Consider the following 13,341-nt stretch of genomic DNA (forward strand, 5'->3'; position numbering starts at 1 on the left):
CTTATACAAATGGCAAATACATGCAATGTAATTCAAAAATCCCTTCACAAATTTGTGTTGAGAGCTTTTGTATTTGCTATTAAAATATGTTTCATGAGTGCTTATGCCATTACCCTAAAGGTTAGCTTTAAGGCTTGATGCATCCTTATTTGTGTTCATCAACCCTAAGGTTAGCTTTAAGGCATCCTTATTTGTGTTCATCGACCCTAAGGTTGGCTCGAGAGTGTGCATGTGCAAGTGCAGTTCTTTTGGAAGGATGTTTGATGTGAGCTTTTTTTTTGAATGCACGTATTTGTCCACGGGAATCGAACTTGGCTTCTCATCAAACCTAGCAGCCTTTTGATACGAATAGTTGCCGACTCCCAAGTCTAGAGATTTCTTTACTGCCAGCTTTAGCCTTGCCTAAAGCCCTCTGTAAACCTTTCTAAGCCTTCAACCTCTTTCTCCCTTTTCCTCTACAGTTCTGCAGCTATGCCGAAGAGACGAAGCCATCGTTCTTCCCACGGGCCTTCTCATCCAGTCAAGAAGCAGAAGCCAAAGAAGAAGGCGCTGGAGGAAGAAGACGATTTCTTCCAAGACGAGGAGCTTCTCAGCAGCGACGATGATGAGGAGAATGAAGCCTTGGGGGCGGGAGATGAAGAAGCAGGGGAAAAAGAAGGAGAGAGTGAAGATAACGAGACCGCTGATGACAGACGGTTGCGAGTTGCCAAAGCTTACCTTGAGAAGATCAGGGCCTCCACGAAGGCGTTGGATAATGAGAACGAAGAAGGAGAGGAAGTAACTGTCGGGAACAAGGACTCCCTGGTGGCCGATTTACTTCAGCAGGCACAGCTTGAAGAAAGTGGCCGGGCGCAGCGCAAATTAGCTGGCAGGTGAATTCTTGTCTGTAACTTTCTCATCCTAGAAATTATCCTTTTGTCAGTCAAACGTGAACTTAGTACAAACTGCGAGGCCACGCCAATGCAGAACTGTATGGGGGAGCAATGGTGGAGGTCTCTGGACATCAGGGGGAGGTCATTTGATACCTAACAAGTTGGTCTTATCAGTTGGTCACATAAGTGATACAAAAAGAAGTATAGGAGTATCCGTATTGTGAGACAAATCCTCATACTGTGACAGTTGCACCTAGGATGCAAGTGATAAAAGGAGGTAATTATGTATGGATGGACCTATTGAAGAAACTGGGGTGGATGTTGATGCATGGGCATGTATTTGGGATTCACTCGAAAGAATAAACCTTGTGCTCTACACTTGAGGGTAGTGGCTAACCTACCTATGGTAGTGATAGGTAATTTAATATGTCTATGGGGATTTGTCTCACAATGCGGATACTCCTATACTTTGTTTTGTATCAATTATCTAACATAAGCATTAAAAACAATATCATTTTCACCCACTTTACCATCTTGGTTGTATTCATGATGATACATAATTTCCTTGAGGTAGTTTAATTGAATAAGGATTACCTATTGCCGATTTTCACACTTGAAGAACAAATTCTAGTGTTACGTTTTAGCAAGCTTCCACTAATATCCTCAATTTATTTGGCATGCCACCTTAGATGAAGCTTTCTACTTGAATGAGAATTGCTCTTGGACAATAAAAAATTTGTAGAAATAGTGGGAAAGGCTCAGTGTGTATTGAATTTTTATTATTTGTAAGTTTGTCTCTGTGGTTTGTGTGCGAGCTTGCTCAAACTGGTCATGTGATAGGCTATTGGCCTATCAATTATCTGGCTGGTGAGCCACACTCATTCAAAATAACCTTTTCATCCTTTGTTTGAGTTGCTTGAACTATCATTGCAGCCATATATTACTCCATTGTCTTGTGCCTTGGGTGTAGTGCTCAAAAAAAATACAATAAGGAATCAGCTCTTTGATCTCAAGATGGTGAATTTGCTTATCTCGGCACTTATTTTGTGCAAGTGCTTGTTGCAGCTTTTTGGTAGTGAATGATGTGGAAACTTGAAACAAAGACCTTAAAACGATTTGGAGTGATAGATAACAATTGTAGTGTGAATTTGGTGCTTATGGGACTCACACTAGACTTGGGTTTTGTTAGATTGCAAAACTTTCCATTTCTAGTTGTATAAGCTATTTAAAGAGCAATGTCTCTCCATGTTACCATCTCTAGATTCAACACCTGTTATGTTGTCAGTCAGGCAGATTTGAGGGTGTTCATTTTTAAATCTTCACACCAATTATGTGGGAGTTGCAATGTTGGATTGAAGAAGGCATGAAGCAAATTAATAATGAGTGTGGCTATTGTACCAGTCTTCAGTAGACAAGTTAATTCCTAGCTCCATGTGCTGAAAGGGTTGTCTCTTACCTACCCGGTTAGCATCCATTGTCACAGGTTATGGAGGATCCATGAAGTGGGTTAGAGAAAAGACAATACCCGCTTCCACTGATAACCTGATTGGCTGCTTGTGATTGAGCCCAAGCATATAATGCTAAGCTATAGTTTATCAAGTCAAGTTGAATGCTCAATAATTTTCCAATTTATTTGGCTCTCGCACAACTCTAAAAATGAAATTCAGTAAATCAAATCAAATCAAAACTTGAGTTGTTTTTGTAGGACAACAGCCTCAAAAAGTCCAATATAAAAAGGGACCAAGGGACATGCCACTCTTTGTCCCACTTTTGCAAATCCTAGTTCCCTTGCAATGCAGTGACCACCCTACCACTACAGTCCTATCAGAGGTGGATCATTGTTGTTACTGGTTGGTGCTGTGTGCTGCACTTGTTGCCCCTAAATGCTAGTGTTTTCAGCATTTCGGCTGCTCTAGGTGTTTGTTTTTAGCATTGTGAGTGCTCTGGGTGTTCCATTTTATTGGCTCATGTGTTCATGCTGATTCTGTTGGTGAAAACACAGCCTTGTGGCTGACTCCACATTTCTCTTTGAGATTGAAAAAGTGGGCGACTTTAGTGCATTTTGGGACCCCATGTATTATTAATTTATTGGAGTACTCTCTTTTAGCCTTACATTCCTTCGTGTTTAGTTTCTTGTTCTAAATCTTAAAAGTAGCTGGCCACACATTCTCTCATCCTTGCAACAGTGATTAGAGGGATGGAGACAATGCTACACACTCTTGTTCATATCTGCAACTAGTCTTCTATTGTTGCTACTCCTTGGAAGACTTGTTTAAGGCCTGTAAGAGCAAAAGCCCTTCAATGCGCACTTTTGAGTGTTTGGTGTGCTCTTAAGTCCACTTCCCAAAACATGAGGGGAAACTTGAAAGTCTGATGCCAAATCCAAGTGGTTCATGTTCAGTGGCTAAAATCAACAGACAAGGCAACATGCTCTTTGACTCTTTGACCCTGATTCACAAGAGGTGGTCATGAGTTGAGGTGTGGAATTTCACGAGGATCCTTCTTTGCCTCTAATCTCTTCTCCTTTAGACGGTTCATCTTCTTCCAGTGATGATTCTTCTTCTTCCTCTTCATCACATCCTTATGCTTGACTGCTATCAGTGCCCCCTACCTTATCCACGTTAATCTCCCTTCTCGATGTTATTATTGTATGTTTAACGGGTGGTATGTGTAGTGTATCCTTATTTGGATACTTTTATGGGAAGTTGGGCGGCTCATTTAGGGGTGGCCTATTTATCTAGGGTCTCATCCTGTGTCCTATATTCTCCACTTATTATATCAGATAACATCCATCTAAAGAGAGGGAGATTGGATGCACAGCTGGTTATCACATGTGCTGGTACGTATATGATATTGTATTGTACATCTCATGCTTTTGTTTACAAATTCCATTGCTTGTTCATTGTTCACTCTTTGAGCTCTTGTGTTCTCTCACTGTTCATTGTGTTAATGTTTATGCTTGTCTCTCGCCTCTGATAATTTGTGCATTCTCATATGGTATCAGATGGCTAGAATCTGGATTCTGGTGGTGCTATTGCTGTGTTTACACTGATTACAGCTTTGTAATTTTTTGCATTTTGTTGCATCCGGTATCGTGTCGCTACGCGCACAGCGTGCAAAGAAATCTAGAGTGTGGCTTTCTTATTGATTTAGAGAGCCAATGCCATTTTAGACATTAGTGTTAGTGTCCATGGTTCAAAAATACTAGATTTTTGGACAAGTTTTAGTCAATTTTTGATATTTTAGATATTCTCTCTTGTAAAAATCCATAAAACTGTAGACACTTCTAGATTAGGATGACATGTAAAAGAAAACATGTAGCTTTCAGCCAATTTGAGAGGATTTTATGTAAAAAGAAAGATTAGCGAAATCGTGTGACGCGCGATCGCTGTTTACAGGCAGTAAACATCACTCTGAAGTGGGAGATGAAGAGGGAGTGATTTGGCAGAATTTTGGCGAAGTGTGTTGGTATTTTACCCCCCTTTCGGAGCCAATAGAAGCATCAGATTGGCGATCTGAGAAGCATAGAGGAAGAACATGCAGTTGGAAGCTCTATCAACATCTTCAAGAACTTGGCTTGAAACCTTCAACCCTTCTCTTATCTCTATCATCTCCGGAGTCTAAGCTCTTGAACCCCCATACATTCTTCTCTCTCAAACCCCTGTGATTGACTGTGAAGTGCCTCTTGAACCTTTAAGCATTCACTGTTATCTACTTATCTCTTGAAGACACATCTCTATCTATCTTGTCTAGTTTTCTTGCCAAACCCTTGTGGTGACCTTCAACCCTACGTGCTGCGACAACGGGCCTGCTTCATGGTGGGTGACCTGTTTTGCTACTGGTTTGAGTTGTTGAACCCTGTATTTTCTTCTGTGGGAACATCTTCTACCTTGTATCTTACCTCCTCAGCCCCTTTACACTCATTGTGGCTGTCCAACTGCTGGTTGACAGCTTTTCTGAGACAATCTGTTTTCTGCTGTAGTTAGTGACAGTACCGTGCATTATGTTGCTGCAGTTTTCGCCCGGGGGCGCTGGGACTCCTTTGCCAAGGCTGATTACACTATGGCCTGCTGTTATTGCTTTTAAGACATTCGCATTTGCAGGCTGACTGCTCTTGCATACTGGTAATCTTGCATTTTTTTGATTTGGACTTATCACACTTACATTTTGCTTTCTAGCTGAAGAAATGGTCTTCTGTGCTTGTTATTGTGATCTCTCGCTAACACTCAATTGCTATGTCAGTCTCTACTATTTTGATTGTTTGTGTGTGATTGAATGGTGCGATAACTGTTGAACTGTTGTGTTGTTTGGGCTATTGACCTCAAGTGCCCTAAGTGTCACTTTCTCTATATTCTGTCATTATCTTGCATATCATCGCAAAAATATATGATTGTTCTATTTGATTAGCTTGAGATTCTCTCACCATAGCCTAACCTCAGCTTTTGACTCTTGAGGCTTCCTTTACAAGCATGGAGATTGCTTGAATTTTGGTTCTGAGTTGTGCAAATTCTTCACTATTTGCATTGATTGTGTTTAGATCTTCATGGATTCGATTCACGTCTCTAGTGTATTTAGAGGTTTCTTTGGAGGATGGTGGTCTTTGACATGGTTTGTGGATTTTTGATTGCTGCTTTCTAGAGCATTGGTGGCAACATTTGTATGGTACTCAAATGAGATGGTGTCATGTTGCTCAAGTAGTGTTCATGCAAACTGATCTACAGTGGTGATTGATCCAAAGAGGGTCACTAGGTTCTTGGTGGCATGACTAGTTTTGTTTGCTGATAGACAAATAATGATTGCTACATCGACTCTTGACCCCTTAGATTGACTTGGATGGTGGTTCCATGTTAAGGAAGAGAGCCAATTTCTCCTATAGCATGGCTAGGCTAGACTGGCAACTAGTGGGTTTGCACATGAGAGTTTCAGGATTTGTGTTTTGCTCTGTTTTCTTGTTGATTTCAGGACTGTTTTCCCTCTTGCTGATCAGGCAGCTGCTGCTCCAATCAGGCGACCAATTTTACCTGCGTTTTTTGTTGATGTCAGCATCCGTACAGCCTGCACATCTGTTTCAGCCTGCGTTTTGGTTTCTCTGCATCTCCTCTTGGCTGGGCGCTTGCATTAGCAAGCTGTTTTTGCTGTTTTTGGCAGTTTCTGACTATTTTCTTGACTTTTTACAGCAACTCTTGTCTTATTTTGATCAGATTTTGGGTTATACTGTATGTGAACTTTTGCTTTTTGCAGTTTGTGCTCGTGGTTTGATTGTGTTCCCTCTCCAAATACCTTCTTTTCTCTACTTCTTTTCTCAATCCTCTATAGGTGGCTGCTCCATGCACATCCACTGATGCTACGCTATATGGAGGTTTAGCTGAGGCTCTTGCAGCTTTAGAGAGGTGTTCGAAGATGAAGAAGTTGAAGGCCCAATGTTACCATGTGGCAAGAAAGGTCATTTAAGGAAGGACTGCAAAGAGTTAGCGGCTTCCAGGAAGAAAAAGGAGCAAAAGACCAAGCGGGATGTGGACTCCTCTGACGAGTCATCATCTGCCTCAGATTCTGACTCAGCTCCTCCGGCCAAGGCGAAGTCCCAAGCGCAAAAGGGTTCTTCTTCGGCTCGTGGGAGGGCTTAGTGGCCCCTTCCTCAGCTGTTTTCTAGCAGTGGTGATGAGGTCATTCCTCATGACTCTCCGGTGTCAGAGAGGGAGTGTGAGAGGGTGGTGAGATGGGGCAGCCATGCCTCATCTATATTTCTATATAGATGCACAGGATCCGGAGAGAGACATTCCTGACGCATCGACTGAAGTTTGGCAGGTACAAATCCTATAGCTGGGATTGACATCCGGGTTCATGATGGGCTGGTTAATTGACAGGGGGGGGGGCTTTCGTCTGGAGTTCATATGAGGGGACCACTTTGGCGGTCTGGCCAAAGAAGGGAAATCCATGGTCATTTCTGCATTGCGGCATTGGTGACAGGATAGTCACGTATGCTACATCAGAGGCATTGTTGACAGACATTGAGAGTTGGTATGATCTTCTCTATCTTGAGGAACTGGTACGATCAACATCGATATCAGGTTCTCTCCGAGGCACCTTGGTGGTGGCTTGCTCACCCACTACTTGGGTATCCATGGTTCTACTATGATGGACATTGTTGTATGCACTATGATGGGACATTATCATTGTATATTATGTTGTATCAGATCACACATGATCTGAGAGAGGGTGTTAGCAGATTAGTTAGTTCATGGTTGAGTCTGTACTTGTGGTACAGCAGGCTGGGCACAGAGACATTTTAGGCATTTTATTTGCCATTGTTTATTGAGGTTTGGGCATTATTTGCAGTGAGTCGGCCAGCATTTAATGCTGGCCGACCAGTCATATTTTGCGCATTTATTTGTCCTATATATTGTCTGGCTCCCTCCTCCACTTATTCATTCATTCATTCATCACTGGACAGTTCTTGGAGAGAGGGAGTAGGTGCTAGTGCCTCCACAGCCGGTGACTCACATTGTATCTGTATTGTCTCATGTCTTGGTATATGGATTCCATTTCCCGAGCATACATCTGAGTTCTCATCTGTATCGTGTTCTCTCTTTCTTTTCTTTTATCTTGTGTTCAGCAGTTTATTTCAGCACATGTTTATGCTTCCACTGCTGCACCACTTCTGACAGTTAGTGGGTGTGGTACTTAGTAGCTTAGGGATTGTGCTTTCATTTATTTTCACATAGTGGATGTGACGTTTCAGTACTCCTCTTGCTGTTCACTTGTTCACTATGAGAGTGTGTGTGCGTGTGTGTGTGATTGTTGTTGAATCCTAACCTAACAGTGGTATCAGAGCCATACCTCTTCTCTTCTGCCACCTTGCTCACGTGCCGCCATAGCTACTGTTGAGCCTCAAGCTTGGCTGCTCTCTTTCCTCTCGGTCTACATGCCGCCCTTAGTTGGCTGCATGCCTGCTGTGCGTCTTAATCGACAGCCTGCCTTCTGTCCATGCCCAACAATCAACGTGCATCACATTCAAGTCGGCAGCCCGCCTCTTAATGCTCAGCCAGTTCAGGTTGTGTTGGCAATCTGTAGCTGTCTGCTCTCATCTAACTGCCTTGACCAGACTGCTCCACGTCGCCTGCTGCGCAGACCTGACAGCCACTGTCTGACAGTCTGCAGCCTGCCCCACGTTCAATTGCTGACCCCTGACAGCCTATCTGCTCCCGTGCAGGTCACTGACAGCTTGTGCCACCTTTCCTGCCTCGACAGCAGCTGTCGATTTGCTGCACACTTGCTGAGTTTCATTTCTGTCTGCAGATTAAAATAAAGCACAAAATTTGGGGATTTGACAGCAGACACCAATTTCCTTCAAATTTCTTTAACAAATTGGGAGCTTTTGCCTGAAAGCCCCAAATCCCACCAGAATTTTAGGGATTCTGCATTTTGTGCAAAAAAATTGCTCAGTCTTGCACCAAAATTTGGGGTTTTTCACATTTGAGCTCCAATTTCACCAAATTTCTCTGATTAAATTTGGGGCTTTTGCAAAGTTTTCCCAAATTCACCGACATTGAGGCCAACTACACCTTCTATACTGACATTTGCACACATTAGAGCCCTTTTAGTTGCAATTTCTTCATCGTCGCTATCAAATTTTTGAAAAATTGAGATTTCTTTGGAGATAGGAGCTGGTTACAAAACCAACCACACCCTGCCCCAAAAACAAAATTTCAGCAAGCAATGGCAAGGCAAAATGATTTGCTCAACATGTTTTGGGACTTGGACAAATTGAATGGCACTATTTATCCCATGTGTGCATACATGATGAAACATATACTTGTTGCCAAGTAGCTTTGGGGTTATGTATATGGTTCAAAAATCAGGTCTACAAGACTTGCTACACAGAATGTCATTGGTTCTTGTAGCTCAGTCATAATCACCAGTTGATCTTTAGCTCCACCTCCCATAGCAGATCGGTTGAGATTAGATGGGCGTGATATCCAAGCTCATGCTTTGATTATACTTTCGTGCAAGAGACATGTTATCCCGCATATTCAGTTGTGCATAAGGGCCAAGGATGCTTGGGATAAGCTTGCTTCGTTGCACAAGGTGTGCAATGAGGCTCGTGTAGCCTATTTGAGTAATTAACTTGAGATGGAGCACATGACAAAGGGTGATTCTATGGATACTTACATTACACATGTCAAGGACATTACAGAGTAGCTTGCTAATGATGAAATAATTTCCAATGCATCTTTTGTATCTTTGGTCTTGGCTAGTCTACTGGATACTTATCAAAGTTTTGCCACTACACTCCCTGTACTTGCAAAAGGAGATCCGAGATGCTAATGCTTACATATTTGATGTGTTGGTATCATATTGTTGCAAGAGGAGCAATCAAGATTGAATTGCTCTAATATGAGTATGGATAATCAAACATTTGTAGCGAGCCATCGAAACAAAGGAAAGTCATGGCAGTCCTTAACTCAAAGGGAAAAGGAAAAGTAGCTTCTTCTATGGACTCTTTAAGCACCAAGGATGATGGTGCTAAGGAAAAGAGGTGCAATTATTGTAGTAAGAAGGGGCATGTTTTTAGAGAATGCAAAAAAAGGATGGCAAGTGAAAATAAGAAATAATCAAGCATGATTGTTGCTGAAAATTCAACGAAGGAAGCAACTGCACATTTGGCAAACTTGGACATTTGTCAGTCTTATGCCTTTGTTATGTGTTGTTAGTATGATCCTTCCTCACATGACCATAGCCATTCAATTGCTAGAAATTGCAACATATGGTATTTTAACAATGGTAAGCACATAACGTCTTTTGGTGACTTATTTGTAATAAATGCAAATGTACAAAAGGGGGGATTCGTTGTATATGCAAACAATGCTTTGTATGCAATTCAAGGCATTGGTCAGATTTCCATTATTGCAGTGGATGGAAAAACTATCATGCTTGAAAAGTTCTTGTATGTGACAGGCACCTACTTGTCCACATTTGACAAACGGGTCAACTGGTCCAATTCGTCTTGCCTAGTCGGACACGTCCAATCACGTCCAATGGCATCCAATGGAAACTGTCCGATTGTTTCAAAGTGCTTGTTTGTGACCATTTGGGGTTACTCTTGGGGTAAATTGTAGGTGGTGTTAAGGCTTCCTCTCCACAATACACTTGCACATACCCCAATCTCTCTCTCTCTCTCTCTCTCTCTCTCTCTCTCTCCTCTTACCCCCCTTTTAGCATTATGTTCTCTCCCCCTCTTACCCTCTCTAATTTTAAATTCAAATTTCAAGGTTAACTTTCAAGTCCTCTATTTTTAAACTCTCTCCACAAGCTCTCTAACCCCACTTCCTCAAGCTCTCCTTCGCCATATCTCCACTCTACCTCCACTTTCAAGCTCTCCATCGGCCATCCTCTCTATCCTCAAGCTCTTAATATGTAAACTCCTAGTATAAAGTTTCTAAATGTTTAAAGTATATTATTTTGAGTTCCAACATTAAGTATAGGCATTAGAATTATATGTACATTTTTTTTCATCAGACGTAGGTCCAAGTTTTATTTGTCCGATTAGTGTCGTACTAGCATTGGATGGTACTAATCAAACACCATCGGATGTGACAACCCTGGACGTGCATAAATAAAAATTTGCTTGTAGTTTTAGCCATTGCATGTGCCGGTTTTGTGGTTAAATTCCATATGGATCGATGCAGTGCCTATGATTTTAGTGATGGGGATGCCCTCATTGTCATTGATACTTTGTACAATGGACTCTATCGGCTTGATTTATATGAGAGGAGAGCATCAAAAGATGCATTACAAGTTGATGCCACCATTGTGGAGGACAATGAGTTGTGGCATGCTCGGTTTGGTTATCTTAATTATGGTAGTTTGCTTTGCCTAAAAAGCCAAATTATGGTGCTCGATCTCCCTTCATTGAAAGCCCCTACTCACAATGTATGTGAAAGTTGTGTACTTCACAAAATGCATCGTGCTTTGTTTCCCAAGGGTAGTTTTATGCGTGCTGATCAGAAATTACAGCTTGTGCATAGTGATGTTTGTGGGCTCATGCATGTCAAATCCATTGAAGGATACTTGTACTTTGTTATGTTCATTGATGACATGACTTGTTATTATTGGGCATATGCGTTGAAGCACAAATTTGAAGTGTTTGCATGCTTTAAAACATTCTTGGCCTTGCTTGAAAATGGCAATGGATGCAAGGTTATTACACTATGCACCGATCGAGGGGGGGAATACATGTCATAGCAGTTGGCTGAAAGAAAAAATCGCACTTTGATGGAAATGGCATGTTGTATACTATCACACAATAAGATGTCCCCAAAGTTTTGGCTTGATGCTATCATGTGTGTAGTATATGTGTTGAATCGCAGCCCAACTAAAGCATTCTCAAGGCTGTCAAGTGTATCTTTATTGGTTATACTGTAGAAAGTAAAGGGTACCACTTGTACCAACCCTCCACCAACAAGAATTTTGTTTGTAGAGATGCGGTATTCGCTGAACATGTTGGTCACCCTTAATGGACTGCAAAAATCAGCCCAATGTGGGGCCTACGGACATGTGACAATTTGTTGCTTTTATTTCAACAAAGTGCACGTGGTTTTGGTCAATTTCAGCAACCTATTGAGGGTTTACAACAACAAAATCAGTAGCAAACACATCCTAAACAGCAGCTTGATTTTCAGCCCATTGATCAAGGCATTGCTGATTATGAAGTGGCCAATGAGAGGGCTGCAATTCGAGATGCTAAAATAGTCCCTAGATGGCTGTTAGATACATTACGGGATACTGCATGCAATGAAGAACCCGTTTCTTTACATGATGCTTTACAAAATGAACATTGGATGAAAACTATGCAATCAGAGATAAACTCTATTGATAAAAATGGCACATTGGAGTTATGTGACTTGCTTGTTGGCAAGGCACAAAGTGAGTTTACAAGTTAGAATGTAGATTTGATGGTAGCATTGATCGTTTCAAGGCATGTCTTATTGCCAAAGGGTGTGCCCAACAGCATGGGATTGACTATGATGAGATGTTTGCACTCACTTTAAGTATGACCATCATTCATAGTGTCATTGCTTTGACTTTTCATTAGGATTGGCATGTGCATCAGTTGGATGTGAAGACTACTTTTCTTAATGGTGATTTTCATGAGGAGGTTTATGTCATTCAACCTCTTGGCTTTGTTCAGAAAGGGTCAAAAAGCAAAGTGTGCCGTTTGCGTAAGGCCCTCTATGATTTAAAGCAGGCACTTAGGGCATGGTATGGGAAGATATATGTATAATTGATAACTCTTGGCTTCAATAATTCACACACTAAGAGCACACTTTATGTTTGCAAAGATGGGGATAGCCTCTTGATTCTCATTCTTTATGTGGATGATATTCTTTATGGGGATAGCCTATCTCTACTCCTGTTGAGTTAGACCATAGGTTTACACTTGAGGATGTAGGAGAACCTTTCGACGCTTCTCTTTATCAACAAGCTGTTGGTTATTTATTGTACTTGTGTAACACACAGCCGGATATTCAATTTGGGGTCTCAGTTAACACGCTTTATACATAGCTTTTGTACTATACATTAGCAAGCAGTTAAACACGTCTTTTGTGATCTCAAAGGCACTCAGACATTAGGCCTTTTCTATCCTAAAAGGACTACTCTTTGCTTGCATGCATTTATAGACAGTGATTGGGTTGGTTGTTTTGATAGGAGAGTGTCCACTAGTGGCAATTGTTTCATGCATTTCTTCATTGAGCAAGAAGCAGTCTACAATGGTCACATCTAGCTGCGAAGCTGAATATTGGGCAGCATTTATAGCTCCATTGGCATGTGTATGGCTCAAATGCCTTTTGGTTGATCTTAGTGTGGGAGAGTTGTCACCCACTCCTATCTATATTGATAGTCAGAGTGCCATGGCAATTGTGAGAAATCTAGTTTTTCATGCTCACTCTAAGCACATCGAGGTGCATTATCATTATGTCAGAGAAAGGCTCCATGTAGGGGAGATTGACTCGGTTTATGTCCCTGTAAGACGGATTGTAAGACGACTCTCAAGAAGACCATGAAGCCAGAGGAAAACAGTCAGAGGACATGAGCACGAGCGATCCCTTCACCTCCCAGCCTTGCCTAGTTTATTGCTGGCCAGACCCATCCTAATCCTATTGCCAGCCGTCAAACCTTGGTGAGTCCTACTATTCCTGGACTCTCTTTGGTTCTAGGTTCCCCTAAACCCCGTTCGGGCGCCCAAGAGCCCGGACGGTCATCCTCGTGCATGTTCCCCTTGATTTACCTTAATGTCACATTAAATGTCACTTTAATGTCACATTCAATGTTTGTGACCTTAATGTCACATTAAATATTACTTTAATGTCACAGTTCCTTCCCCTTAAGAATCGGTTTCGTCCTCGAAAACGATACTTGGAAGGTCTAACTGTAAATTGGGAAACCTTTTCTTTAAAGTACTTACTCGCTC

At 41.8% G+C, this 13,341-nt stretch overlaps 1 protein-coding gene across 1 annotated transcript in view; it reads left to right on the forward strand.

Moving 5' to 3' along the window:
• The first annotated feature begins 376 nt into the window (after positions 1-376).
• Positions 377-13,341, forward strand: part of LOC148021872 (U3 snoRNP-associated protein-like EMB2271) — a 68,993-nt gene continuing 56,028 nt past the window's right edge. Inside the window, exon 1 of the mRNA XM_087697392.1 lies at positions 377-872. Within this exon, the coding sequence (XP_087553518.1) occupies positions 472-872 (401 nt within the window). The 5' untranslated portion in view covers positions 377-471. The remainder of the gene's footprint in view (positions 873-13,341) is intronic.

The sequence above is a fragment of the Lygodium microphyllum genome, chromosome 17 (genome assembly GCF_053477565.2).
Source record: "Lygodium microphyllum isolate KBCC chromosome 17, Lygodium_microphyllum_v1.1.10, whole genome shotgun sequence".
NCBI classification, from domain to species: Eukaryota; Viridiplantae; Streptophyta; class Polypodiopsida; order Schizaeales; family Lygodiaceae; genus Lygodium; species Lygodium microphyllum.